The 15,175-nt window shown below is 33.1% G+C and overlaps 1 protein-coding gene across 6 annotated transcripts in view; it reads left to right on the top strand.

Moving 5' to 3' along the window:
* Window positions 1-8,316, top strand: part of LOC110379175 (dedicator of cytokinesis protein 1) — a 39,140-nt gene extending 30,824 nt beyond the window's left edge. For 2 of the 6 annotated variants that reach the window (XM_064040258.1, XM_064040253.1), the window contains 9 exons: window positions 26-175; window positions 518-630; window positions 2,385-2,506; window positions 2,745-2,801; window positions 2,884-2,968; window positions 3,215-3,403; window positions 4,309-4,356; window positions 4,934-5,042; window positions 5,778-8,316. In XM_064040258.1, coding sequence (XP_063896328.1) covers window positions 26-175; window positions 518-630; window positions 2,385-2,506; window positions 2,745-2,801; window positions 2,884-2,968; window positions 3,215-3,403; window positions 4,309-4,356; window positions 4,934-5,042; window positions 5,778-6,025 — 1,121 coding nt within the window. In that variant the 3' untranslated portion in view covers window positions 6,026-8,316. The remainder of the gene's footprint in view (window positions 1-25; window positions 176-517; window positions 631-2,384; window positions 2,507-2,744; window positions 2,802-2,883; window positions 2,969-3,214; window positions 3,404-4,308; window positions 4,357-4,933; window positions 5,043-5,777) is intronic. The other 4 variants (XM_064040254.1, XM_064040255.1, XM_064040257.1 and 1 more) reach the window with 4 other exon arrangements.
* The last annotated feature ends 6,859 nt before the right edge of the window (window positions 8,317-15,175 follow it).

Here is a 15,175-nt window from a genome sequence, read left to right as displayed (position 1 = left end):
TTTTAACCGTTTTATTTGTGTACAGGTATCCTAGACCCAGCGGTCCAAGGCGGCATAGTGAACTACGAGCGAGCATTCCTAACGCCGGCTTATGAAGCAAGACATCCCGACCACGCGACCTTACTCGCTGAACTGAAGGACCTCATTGCTGACCAGATACCGCTGTTGAAGTTTGGTGAGAAATGAAATATTATCGCCTGTTTTCCTTAAACAGATGAGTCAATTCATCATCTGCCTAGCCTTTTCATAACTATGTTGGGTCGGTTGCGGATTCAGCTGAGTACCAGTGTGCCACATGGACCGACTAACTATCTGACCTCCTCAACCCAGTTAACTGGCCAATCGACGTTTTGTAGGACGTATGCGTTGCACTATTGCTATCAGTGTATTATTTTTCCTCCTACAAAAAAGTCGGTCACCGATAATCGGACGTGGCTGGGCAGGCTAAGTATGGTTGTCAGACTTTCGGGCTTCTAAAAATGTTGAAATGACAACCTGGAACTATGTATTTTTACAGGATTGGACGTACATGGTCAGCGAGCACCTCCCGAGCTAGAAGAATTACATGCGCATTTACTGCGCTGCTTCCGACGAGTGCAACAACATGTGCATCAACGATACGGACGGAAGGTATTATATATACCATCTCTAGTAATACTTGCTTCTGTTAGCATCATCAGGTTTCATATGCATCCTAAGGGGCCTATTTCCCACATCTGGGTAAAAAGTAGCTCTTGTTCTCGATTAATGGGCGGTCTAACGCTGAAAATTATTCGAAATCGATCCTAAAATAAATGAGCGTGTCCAGTCAGCCAAAGAAACATTCGTTCGCCTTTTTAAGAGCGCTATTACAAAATCGAATTGCTCAGTTGTAGGTAAATTAGACGATAGCCGGCAGCACTTGCGCATGTGTGCGTCTAGTGAAATACGCAACGCACACCTGCGGACCGCCACGCGGCACAAACAAACTTGAGACTTTGCCACTTTTTTCCGAAATAATTTATTGTTTTTATAGTTTATGAAATATTATTTGTACCGATGAATTTTATAACCTAGAATAGCTCGATTGAGTTACAATAAACAAGTAATCGTTTACAATTTTTAAATTATTTAATCGACAACCAAACTTTTCACCATGTTTATCAATTATAAGTAATTGATTTATAAAAAAACTAAAATCTATAATTCGTCTTCCATGTATTGTATCTTCATTTTCCTGCAACAATGAAAACTAGGAATGTAGATAGTTTATTAAAACAAATATGTCACGTATACCTTTTGCGGGTGACAAAAAATACTTACCATATTATTTGTACTGGTATTCAATTGAGTCTGATAGTCTGAATTAAATATGCTTTCATTATCCTGCAAGAATCAAAGAAGTCCAATTACATTATCATGCAACAGCGAAACTAACGACGATGACATTTACGTACATATTTCTTTATAACCAACATCAAAAAAAAGAGAACCCAATCTATAACATTTTCGAATTAGAATATCATGGCCTAATACTTATGTATATTACATTTCAATCAGATCATTATAACTAATAAATAAAATAAAACTCACTAGTATCAAAACGTGTTGGATGCGTAGGTTGCGCTATATTTTTCGAACTCTGGCGAGTTTACGCGGCGCAACAGCGAGCGATACGTCCCTCCTCGGTAAGCGCCTGGCGCTGACTAAAGTTGAACACCGCGCGTCACAAGATTTATATTGATTTTTGCATTGCAAACAAAAATTATTTTAAAATATTGTTTTACTTTTAAATAGACCAATTTTTTTTTTCAAGCTTTATAACAATACCACCTTAATTATTAAATGTTTTTTATTTGAATTTGGATTATACTTTCATAGATAAAAAATATAGTTTCGTACGGAAAATTGTCAGTAACTCTCAGTTTTATAGAATTATTTTTGGTGTAATACTGTATGAATTGTAATAAATTGATTTAAGCACTTCCAAGTACAAGATATAGTTGTATCTTGAACATTTTTATAAATGGTTAAATTGCTATATCCTCGGAGTACCGAAGCATCAAAAGATACCCAAAAGCAACATTTTATGAAACATCCTTTGCAGAGACAAAGATTTTACTGATGTACGTGGACAAATTAAAATATTTATTTAATACACTTTCAAGATAAATGATCAAACTTTCTGAATCTTATTTTTGTTTTTTTATTGTGACTATATCCAAAGCATCAAAACTCGTATAAAACGTTTAAATTCGCGAAAATTTGTGATAGCCCTCTTAATATTAGTGGGATAGTATAGATTTTGGGGTGCTCATTTCAGATCTGTTGTCAGTTTATTTTCTCTTGATGAATGGAAATACATTATCATCATGAATATAAATTAACCATTGTTTTTCCAATAGAACTGTGACATAGAAGTGGACTCACCCGAGGTGCAGCTTCGCATGCCGTTCCGCGATAGTTTCCAAATGGAGAACAACAACACGAACAATAATAGGATATCTGACATTTCTACTGGCACTGAGTAAGTACAACAAGAGATAATTTAAATTAGTTACATATTCACGCATCTGGATAAATAGCCTATAGTCTCCGTCGACAAATCGGCTATCTGACACTGAAATCATTTTCCAAATCGGACAAGTATTTCTTCAAATAAGCACCATCAAGCAAATGAAGTATCAAAGTTTCTAATATTAGAATCTAATAGATTCTGTCGAATATATGTTTATGGTCGTATCTCATTGCAATATCTTTTTCAGGACTTCATCAAAGGGAAGATTTTTCAGCTTCAACGCTGCTATTAATCCTCTGTCAAGGTAGTTTTTGCTTTATTTATATGCCATTTGTATGTAAGGACTGATGAATTGCATACTAATATATTTTATTTTTATAACTTAGTAGAAACAGCAGTACTGGTGTTGTAAGCCGCTTTGCGACGCTACAAAATTCGCCAGGAAGACGGAATAAAAGGAATTTGAGAAAGGTAGGTACTCTCAGTTTTTTAGCATATATTTTTGACATGTTTTAAGGCTTATGCACTCTGCGTTTTTTAGGCGCATCGTCGCTCAACGTCCCAACACTAAACTTTAATGTCAAAATGTGTTAGATTATTGCAAATATTTTCAATGTATTCAAATTAAATTAACAAATTATTTACCTAAAATGAAATCAATTTAAATAATAACAAAATTAGGAACATCAACTTTACCAACATAAACTTCATCCACAGAGTGAAGTCGGCACACAAGCGAGCGGCAGCCAATGGTACACCTCGCACTCAACACCGAACGGTTCCCTCAACAACAGCTCAACAACACTGACCAACAACAACTCAACAACTAGCGTGGCGACTATCAACTCCGATACTTCGGCGTCCCCACTGCGGGAACTGCGGCAAGAGGTGAGGCAACTTACTAAGGTCAGTCGATACAAGAGTTCTATATGTGTTGTTTGTACTTAATTGTGTCTAATGGAAGTTAACATTTTTTCGGAGTGTTGGCCGCACCAGATGCAGTTCTAGTAACTGTGGTTTGTGATAGAATTTATGTCATATTTATATGGAAAGGTTTAGATTTTTTAATTCACTTTTTCCTTCCTTTACTGGTATTTTTTTAACCGACTTCCCAAAAAGGAGGAGGTTCTCAATTCGTCGGGATCTTTTTTTTCTAAGTTCGTGTTGTATTTTCGGTTTGTTGATTTTTCAGTCTTGTTTTTCAGTTTGCAACTGATTCTTAAAGTGCATTCAGCATTCGAATCAGTTATTCATTCAGTCAATGTGTAGCCAAATAATATAAATGAGTTAAAATTATCGCTTCGTTCGTCCATGATCTTTAATAACCATAAGCCATTATCATTGTAACACCTGTCGAAACATTGGGGATAGTTTACGAAGTATATGAATAGATTTCATTATGGGTTACTTCCATTCAAGCTATGCAAGTTATTAACCAAACACCAACATATATAATTTAATATTCCACAATGCTTTTGCAAACCATGGGATTCCTCTTTCGAATTGAATTGATTTGGCTTTGGTATAAACTTTCCTTCTGGTCATGTATTTATTACTTGGAGTAAAGGAAAGTTAAATTCCGTCCAAAGATTTAGCGAATCGACTAAAGATCATCCGTTTGCCGAGTCTTACCAGGTCAATTTTATTCGAAGGAGGAATAAAAATCTAAATTGATCATACCTTATTATTTTCCTTTTATACCATCTCCTTTCAGCCGTCACCATTTTAATATATTGATATTAGAAGCATGACAGAATTATAGATTAAAATGGTGCCATTGGCCATTCATTAATTCTATTAATTTTCCCCAGGTTGAGTGTATTCATGAGGAGGTCGCAATAAAAAAGTTTATTCTTAGGGTAAAAGGATTTTTTTATATATTATCCTGTTCGTAAGCTGCATTTGGTGCGGCTTGGCTTACAATTTTATAACACATGTTTCTAACTCTTGTTCGAAATGCCAACACACTATAATATGGTAACACAATGGCTAACTAAATTGCCAGGCTTAAAAAAATAAGAAATAATTATTTTAATTATATTTTTTGGCGCTTTCTCAAATAACTGGAAATCGACCAATATTTACATATCGATGTCGATACTCACGCGCAAGCGAATTGTTTCAACAGTTAATATAACTTAAACTTAATATTCACTAACGTGATTTTGCTGATTGCTTTGCTTTTCGGCCGATTTTTTATTTTATTTATAAAAGATTATCACTTTTACTGTCTCCCCAAAAAACCCTTATCAAAAAGTCTGTGATTGTCTGTATTTTCTAACGTCATAAATGTGAAATTCCTTTCTGGTTTTATTATATTCCTAGATGTCCTTTTGAAAATAGAGTTGACTCCTTTGAAATTCTTTCTATTTATCGACTTTATCCCCAAAAAAAAAAATTTAGTCAAAATTATAGTATAAGACATTCGCTTACCAGCTGGTGACGGAACGTCCGCTCCGCGCGGAAGTGGAGCGCGAGCGACGCCTGTCGCAACGCACTAGCTTGATCACCTCCTCCGCACCACCCTCGAATCGAGACTCTATGGGTGAGTGTATTAAAAATATATGTATATTTTTCTCATTTCCCAAGGGCTTTCGCTTTTTTGCGTTATTTTTTTTTTGAAGATTTTTAACACCTAATATCATTAACTCGTGCTTTTTGTAGCATTTTTTACTTGCTACAATAATTGAATTTTAGTTTAAAACATTAAAATACTTGTCACTTTTTTGAAAAGTTCAGCAACCTGAATCATACATAATTATGTAATTTATCACATAATAAAATATTATGAAGTGTAATTTCGATAAGTGAACGAATAGAAGTGATTAAGCGAAAGCCCTTCATGTGTAGCAAGAAGTAGCTGTAGATTGTTATTTCTATTGGTTTCCCTATTATACTGAATAGTGTTTCGTTACTACAAATATGTATTTAGATCCTGTGCCTAGGTAATCTTCTTTAGTAGAAGTAGTTTTGAAACCACTTATCACCATAAATATACCTTATTCGTTATGATTAAATCGAACTAATTTATTGGTATTATTCCTAATCTAAATATGAATACCGAAAGTTCTATGTTATTTTTCATTATCAAAGAGAGCAAGATTTTACATTATCAAAGTATAATTAAGTACAAAAGTGTTGATAATTTATATTGTTATTTAATCAGCAGACATGCGAAATGAGAATTTGAATATAAGTTTATAAAATAAAATATATAAACTCAAACTCTTTGTCTACGACTATTCAATTTACGATTTCTCTAATAACTTCTCAAAAACAGGAACTACAGACTCAAATCAAGAAGAGGAAGAGCCCCCACCCCTACCAAAGAAATACGCCCACCGAAGCATGGACCTTGAGAGCGATACAAACAACAACGGGGAATCGAACCCGCTCCCTCCCAGACACAACTACGACACCGTGTTTCCGCCGCGAGGATCATTCTTGTACAACTCTATAGCGAATAGAAGAAACACGAATAATGAGAAAGCCCCTACACCACCTCCGAAGAAAAGAAACGCACAATAAGGTATTCAGTATTTCAGGTATTTCTTACAAGTTTATTCTCTTCACTGTCAACGATGCAGACACAATAGTTAAACATTCGGTGTGTATATCACAGACTCATTGGCCAGTGAAGTTATTATAATTGGTTATATATATATATAAATAGGGTAATTTTTGATGTTTATTTTTATGAGGCTTTATGTCAAAAACTTTCAGTCCTAAGCAAAACGAATAGTTTATTTTTATAGGACTCCTGAAAATTACAATAATAATCTTTGTTGGATAAATACGGTATAGCGATAAGGGCGTCAAGAATGATTAGTAAGACGCGAACAAAGTATTTGAAATGGCTATTTTAGAAAAATAAGTAAATTGAATCACCTATTTGAAATTTAGAAAGATTGTGTGATGATATTATTTTTTTTAACCAGTTTAGGCCAGTTAGTCAAGCCATCGATTCGAACCGAAATCATCGAGTCGAAACCAGACAAATAAATGATATTCCAATTTAATCATTTAATTTGAACAGGCTTCAAACTTTTATTTTGGGACTAACACAAATTATACTTGACACTATCAGTAAGTCATTTATATCTTGAAGACAGGCAATAAATAAAATCAACATAATATTTAACTGATAAAGAACTTATAATAAGCTATACAAAATTAGTCTTTATTCCGTTTACATAGGGCATATTCCGGCTTATTTAGTTGAAAATGCTTAGCTATGTACTGTACTTATATACAGTTACCAATCCTAGACAGGTTTTGCTTATAGCTGTCAAAATATATATCTCAAACTACAGCAAGGCAAAGTATTATGAAAATGATGAAATTAAGTTATTTTCCAGAAGAAAGAAAAATCTATAAGAACAAAATAAATGATTTAGTATCAATTGCATTTAAATAAAAGTAAAACCTTTTTTATGGTTAAAGAAAAATCAAGGTTTTTTTTTTCTTTTCTTTTTTTGAATTTGCTAATTTTATATCCAGTGAGTTAATGATAAGACAGCTAGAATTACAAAATTCCACCGAAAAATTTGAAATATTTAAATCGTGTTAACTATTTTTACAGTTGTTTACCTATTATACTAAAATAATAAGAAATGATATTTTTGTGATATTAAAAATTCACCAGATGCCATTGACCCAAAGTTTAAAATAAATATTTTGAAAAAGATGTTACCGAAATGCATTATTTTAAGGAAATTACTGTTTGAGATAAGCTTAAATAAGCTTTATTTTATAGAAATTAATGTATTTTTAAAGGATTTTTTAAATCAGATATTATATTCTGATATATTTATGTATCACGAAAATAAATTGATTTATAAATAGGCTATCAGTATTTTTTTATTTATACGTAATTGTTGCATAGATTTAAAAATGTTTTGGTTAATTTCACTCAAAATTGGCGCCATATTTTTCAAAGCAAGCGAATTCTTAGATTTAAAAGACTGTCGTATTTCATAATTTTTTTATAGTTCATTTTATAAAAAATGCTTAATGATTTTGTTATTTGTGCCAAATTGTACAAAAAAATATAGATCATTCCGATCATTCATTACATCTACTTATTGTTTCTGTTATTATAAAGATTTAATCTAAACAAAAATGAACACATTATTACCATTTTGCGGCCATAAGTAGCACCAAATATACAAAATATGGGTTTTGTATAACAATATTATTATTGTATAATATTAGATACATAAGTCGATTTATTTGACACTAATGTGTAAGTTATAATAATAGTGAATAGATATTAATTTTGTATACAGTCGGTTACTGTCAAATGATTTCAGACAAATTATGTGGTTGACTGTACACCATTTTGTTATTTATTATTTGATAAATAAACAGATCAAACTAGTTTAAGTGAAGTGTTTATTTATATATTTTGTAGCATTTTGATGATTTTAAACTTGTAGTTTTAATTTTAAGTTACTGTTGATTTTTCTTTCGTAAATCGCGGGGCGTGCCGTTTATAAGGAACAAATATATTTTTATTCAATTTTATAATATTACGTAGGTACCTACCAATATAAAGACGAAATTGTACTGGAAAAAGTAGTTCAAATAAGAATAATAAAAAATGTCTTCCTCTTTTATAAAAATGTATCAACATTTATAATAAAAATATTGTTAAATGTATCGTTCCGCGGCCATACCACACCAAATATACGATTGTTGTGTTTTGTATAATATTGTATTGTATATTATTAGATACATAAGTATATCGATATTATTGTGTACTCACGGCGCAATAGATTATAATTATTACCAGCAATAAATAAATATTTTACAGATAATATAGATTAGTTTATTTTGATCCTGGTTGCCTTACACATTGAACCTGTAAAATCTATCTAGAAGACCATACGAATGTGTACTTATAAATACATAGATCTTCAAGATGAAACTTTAATATTACGGCTTAACACACAAGTACAACAAGGACAAACTATTTGACAAATGTCGCTAGAAGGCTCTAGACGCAGGCTATTTTTAACAGGTCCTTCCGGCAATCAATGGCATAGGCTTATAATCAGCAGGGAACATCTTACAGTGGCTAAAAATCATCCTGCATCATTTTATCAACAATAAATTAATAAAGATATTATACTAAACCATTGCTTGCTGAATATGGAAGTCATCCTTTCTTACTACGAAATACCAAAAAATATGAAGTAGTGACCCGTTGAAATCACGCTTACGAGGTCAATAACCGTCGCAGTATAACAATTTCGTAAAAAAAACTATGTCAACATAAGCGATGTTTACAGCCATTGTAAAATGTATGATCTGCAAATAGAGCCTGAACTGTTTACCTACTGAAATGGTAACCCTAATGTAATTAGTAGCTCGCGTAACTTATGGATACTAGTTCGAACCAGTTTGGTAGTAAAAATGTAATAGATAATATATGTATGTAGGAATCTAAGTAGATGCCTAATAGTCTTGAACTAGGGTTTGTTTATTTCACCATTGGTCATAAATTATGTAAGTAGGTATCCTGACCGCGTGGGTCTGAGACACGAAGAAGTAGCGATGGGACCCCATTGCATCGACTAACACGTGAGTTTTTAATACCAAATGCCACCTTAACGGCCAGTTTCTTGATCAAAAGTTAAAGTTAAAGTAATGTCTAAAGTAAAAGTAACGGTCAAATTCGTTTTTTCAAGGCTAAAGTGACAGCAAAACTAATAGAAAAATTGAATTTGACCGTTACTTTAACTTTAGACATTACTTTGACTTTTACTTTGGCTTTAACTTTTGATGAAGAAACTGGCTGTTAGTCAGTAAAAGTCAGAAACTAAGAAGGGATAATTAGTAGAGAGAGAAGGTTTTTTTGAATCGCTACTTAATACAAGAATGATGGCTATCCCTAAAATCCTGTAACTGGGTACCTACCCATGTAAAATAAATGCGGCTCCCCACGCATCGCAAGCGTGATCAAGGCAGTAGGTAAAGTATGACAGCAAACTTAATTATATTTTAACCACACATTAACCCTAGAAAGATAATCTGCGTAAAATTTACGCATGCATTTTTTTTAAATTGCTATATCTTTTTAACTAGCGCGAATTCATAGCTGTGCGTTTATGACATTTCATTTGTCGCTGGGAGTAACCGAATGGTGTACGTTTCAATAAGGTAAGTGCCACCAATTTTGAAATATAACGACCGCGTGAGTCAAAATTACGCATGATTATCTTTATCGTGATTTAGACGCCCCTACTTTGCAGAGATATTTGCGAGATAATATCTCTAATATATTACCAAATGAAGTGCCTGAAACACCCGAAGACAATGACTGTGAGCCAGTAGCGAAAAAACGATTTTTTTGTACCTTTTGCCCTACTAAAAAAAGGCGAAAAGCAAATGCGTCCTGCAAAAAATGTATAGGAAAGTGATATGTCGTGAGCATAACGTTGATATGTGCCAAAGCTGTTTGTAACTTACTTTTATGTAAATTTATGTTCCTATACTATAAGATAAGCTAATTGTTGATATTTTCCTAAAAAACAGACCGATTATTAGAAAAATAAATTAGTTATCACTTGAAAGAGTAAGTGTTATATAATTTCACTGATTTATAGAAGAGGTTTAGATTTTTGATGTTTTTTTTAATATAAACAAATAAGTTAAAAAAAATATCTGCAGTTTTAATAATTAGAATATATGTGTATAAATAATAAAATATAATTTATTAAAATAAACTAATAAACCTAGAGCTACATCTAATTGTATTACATGCGTCAATTTTACGCATGATTATCTTTTCCGTAGTACAAAATATGATTATCTTTCTAGGGTTAAAGACCTTCACCTACATTGATAAAGAAACTGTAAACATAGTGTCAACTTTTCCATTATTGGTAAAAAAACAGCGGCAAAGAAATAACATGACATAGGCTCCTACTATACAAAGGTATATGAATAATCTCGGCAATTTTTTTTGTCGTCACAAATCTCAATAGCAATAATATTATAGTATTTGTGAAAGATTCACTTCAATTTCCCGGATAAACAACAGTAGCCTACGTGCAAATTAGATCAACATTGGTTCAGCATTAAGAACCACGGGTTAACAACCTATTATTAGATAACTAATGAAGTAAGTAATAAACGAATAAATAATTAACTCGTTGATTTCATTACTTTGTAAATAAATATTAAAATTGTGCAACGTTTTATTTTTAAAATTGGAGCAGTTCTTATCAGTTATGGTTGTTCATCTCAATTGTATCATAAAAAGACTAAAAACGGATTTAGTAGAAAAATATGTAGGTTTAGGTTTTAAACCCCAACTTTTGGGTCATATTTTGAAATCCCCCCTGACCTGACTCTAGGGTTCCCTGACTCAGTTTTGTCTAAATGGAAGTTTCGTGTTTAACTTTCGTATTTTATTTACACAATCATTATTAGAATATACCTACTAATTAGCTGTAAGATACAAACAAATACGTGTAATATAGTGTACCCAAAAATAGAAATAATATCAGGACTTATAATATTGAACAATATTAATGTGGTAGGTAAATCAAATTGGTATTGACTCAGGTAGGTATCGTCATATATGCATAAATATTATTGTCCCGTGATATAAATAGCTTTTCTAATTAATTTATCTCAGAAACTGTAATTGGTTATTCTAAATAATATTTCATAATGACTAATGCAATTGAGATATAAGAGGAATAGGAAAAACCTCAAAATGTCATTTACTAATTGTCATTTGGCTACATAAATTTGATTGCGTAGAATTCGAAGAAAATATTAAAATAGTTTTGAAATTAAGAATTTTCAATATACGACCACGGTAGCAAAATTTTCTGTAAAGAGATTATTCTGCTGCGCATGACAAATTATATTCCACAAGCATTTCGGAAACAGATACAATCTCAACCCCTCACTCTCTTAGCCCGACGGGAAGGCAATCCGATAGGAGGGAGACCATGCGCAGGACCGACATTTAAAAGTTCTCTGGGCTGCTTTATGGACGCTAGGTACTTGAAACCCATAAAAATAAGTTTTGTAACCTGAGATCTTCCAATGACCCAAAGACGCAGGGCTCTTCACTCCAACATACCTAATCTCTTTACCTGAATGCATTAACTGTAACATGTTAATCAAACTTCAGTCTAGATTTAGACTAGCTTTGCTAGACGGTTTTATCTTGATGGCACAAAATTCACATAAATAAAATAATCTTTATGTAATTCCTCTAGATTAGTTATGCTTTTGTGTCATCTTGTTAAGAGATGTCCTATAAAACCCCGTTATTTGTATTGTGACTAGATGATTTCAGTTAAGGATTGATTGGTTGAGAATATTCAATCAATGAATCTAAAATGAAGAACATGGTCGAGATAAATCAATGAAATAATTCTCAAAAAATCATACCTGTGACTACTAATCTGTCTACTAATACTGCCTATCAATAAAAGGCTTCAACTCACATAGGTACTAAAATCCCCAAATAAAAATCCTAACTTATGCTGCAAAAAAGCCGTTCTAAAGAACTGTTCAACTATCAGCGGCCTTAAAACAACTGAAGGGCGCTATCTAACTCCACTACTTAACCCATTCAACACCAGCGTGAACATTTTACTGCAAAGTGACGTCATTCATGAACTCCATTTGACACACACGTGATGGCTCTCTCATTGAAATCTCTGCATGATTATCATAATGACGTTTGTTCGTCTTCTAAGAACAAACAATCGCCCCTTCCCAAGTTACCGCGGAAATCTACCGCGAAACTGTTTATTTAAGATTTATATTATTTTCGGAAACATCTAAAAACAGCGTGGTACACTCACTGTTTAGATAAAACTGATTGTTAATTTTGCAATGTAGTTTCAGAAGTTCTAGGTCGGGTTGCATGACTGAAAAAAATGTTAGTTTTTTTTTTATTCAGTGTCAATGTTCTCGTATACGGTAATTAAATTAATTTGGAATCCTTCCAAAATCTTAGTTAATTTTAGAGTAAATATCAAAAAGCATTTATTCAAAGTAGATTGGAAAACACCACTTTCGTGGAACGTCAAAATTACATGGCACAGCCCTTCTTGTGTGCGGGGCAGAAGAAGTGGTGGAAAAAACTCCCCAGCAACATGGAATACCTGAGTAAGATCTCGAATCGATCGAAGGCCAGATCGTTAAAGAAACCCCACATCTAAAGTGCAACGAATCTTCAATAGCTACAATTTCAATGATTCATTCACTAATCTCCTTAGTCGTTAGCTGACGTGTGTCATATCCTGCCAAGATTTGTGATGAGTAAGTGCAATCTTAACGCGACTAATAGGGCAGTCCTGGTCTTTCCTATATTCCTTGGATCCACGCGGAAGTGTACAATTTATTTAAGTACTGATTTGCTCATTGTGAGTCTGAGAACTGTTTAAACGATTGAAAGAAAACAGATTCTTTCGCGGACGGTTGCATGATGAGATTTCTTATGAATTTCTCGGCAGTTATTGTCTATTTTAATCCCTCAGCGAAAGGGAGTATCAGATTAATTTCAACAACTCACCATTGTTTCTTCTGGAACATTTTAAAGGCCGCTGAATCGTTCAGATTATCACAGTTCTTAATTTACTAGTGAATCTTCTAACAATTACATGTTATCGTGTAACGTATCTCGTGATTCATTCATGTATGCTAGACGGCACGCTGATAATCTCCGTCTAGCTTGAATGAATAAGTCGTGACGTGCAGTCACATGGCTTCTGACAGTGTGCTTTAAGATTTCATAGGTGTATGTTTACAGTATTGTTTGTGTTAGATTTAGACTGTCTCGTTTAGACTGCTTCTTTGATCCAAGTAGCCAAGCGCGACTGTGCTCAAAGTTTGGGCTCCCGGATCGGTCCGCAATCGTTTGATGGGTTTTGAGTAATTTTCACAAAGCAGCCCGGAGATTGGAAGTTGGTGGGTGTTACACCCGTGTATTGGCGAGCACATCAATATTAGTCCCGTATGAACTACAAAATGACTAGAGGAGATGTCATAACGCAATAACACTTGCGGCTGTTCAAATTTGTAAACCTAAAAATCTTCGACCATCGAATGATCGAATGATAATGATTGAATAGAGAGCGCACCTGTGACTTCACAAATGCTGGTACACTATAATAATATGTCTGATCAGCTAGCTGATCTTAGATGGATAATATAATAGCCCCCATGGTCGATAGTAATATTATGCCTAATTGATAAGTAAGTTTAGTCATTTTAGACACGAGCCTACGTTGTTCATGATATTTGTATTATGGATGTATTTTTAAAAGAGACCCATAACATTGTTTATTTTCAAGATAGTCAAGGAAACACCGGCTTGATCTATTTTTAAAAGTTAACATTGACGTATTAAAGTTCTTCGGTAAAACCATTAATGGGTAGTTAAACAGATAATTCGATTTTCCCTTCCTCATTTAATTATACCTGTCACTTATTTCCCTATGTATTACTGAAATGAAAAATTTATTTTACACAAGATTGCATTCAGTTTTGTCTCCTAGGTTATGTCTTACTTAAAACCCTGAAGTGGGTTGCACCATACCTATAACTAACAATTATAACGTTAACGGAACTAAACATCAATCACCGATTTTTGCCTATTGGACAACAATTTGACGTTTGGCTATTGTTGTACCTCTATGTTTCTACTCACTGTAAGTTTCAGAAGCCTGTGTTGATTAGGTGCAATTAAACGATTTTTTAAGCCTATGCGCAAAATATGATGACTTTGTAATTTTCAGATACAAGCTATCTGGTGCATGGTCGCGTGGCTATTTCGTGGTTAAATAGTATGATTGTTTTGCAGTCAGTATTTAAAGAGGTATTTTATTTTATAATCTTTCGAAGTTTTATGACATTATGAATGGAATTAAACGGCTATTTTTATTTAAATACTGTAAGACTAGTAGTGTGACCAATTCTGTGTTGAAAAAAGTGATAGCAATATAACATGTACAGCTTGGCAAAAAAGAGTGTGGAATAAATGAGGTCAGCACTATCGCACCTGTGGCAACCGGAATACTACGATTCACAGATTTTGATATTTGTTATTTTTGGAGATATTCAATCTTAAGTAGGCGATGTCCCTTGGACACTTCAATGTCCAGTATTAACGATGTTAACAATTTTTATTTGATTTTGATTTTTAGTTCCAACTGTCACCGCGTCAGACTCTTTTTTGCCAAGCTGTAGGTAGATACCTAATATGTGTATTTAAGAAATAATTGATATAACTAGCTACTTACTATACGAATTTTTCAACTTCATAAACATTACAGAGATAAGAGCAATTATTTTATCAAAGCAATTTGTAAATTAATGCGAGCGTAATTAAGTATGTTAATTAATCATAAAGGAGCAATTATAAATTGCCTACTTAGGTAGGTAAAGCTACTTATAAAACTGTGGACGAGTGCAAGCGTTTTCGTTTAAAAGTGTGCGCAGTCAACGTGATGTTATTAGATTATGTTAAGCAATTCGGCAAGTTAGTTTGTGATAAATTCTAAGTTGGAATGCCGTGACGTAAATTATTTACTTAGTACTAACATAATTTTAAAGCGATACCTACACTATTTCAAAGTATGTATAGGTAGTTTTTTGGTCAAATACTACCCATGTCATATCGCAGGCAGAAGGTAGGTATCT

The sequence above is a fragment of the Helicoverpa armigera genome, chromosome 21 (genome assembly GCF_030705265.1).
Source record: "Helicoverpa armigera isolate CAAS_96S chromosome 21, ASM3070526v1, whole genome shotgun sequence".
In the NCBI taxonomy this organism is placed as follows: Eukaryota; Metazoa; Arthropoda; class Insecta; order Lepidoptera; family Noctuidae; genus Helicoverpa; species Helicoverpa armigera.
Note: the sequence above shows the minus strand (reverse complement) of the source record. Positions and strands in the feature narration are given on the sequence as shown.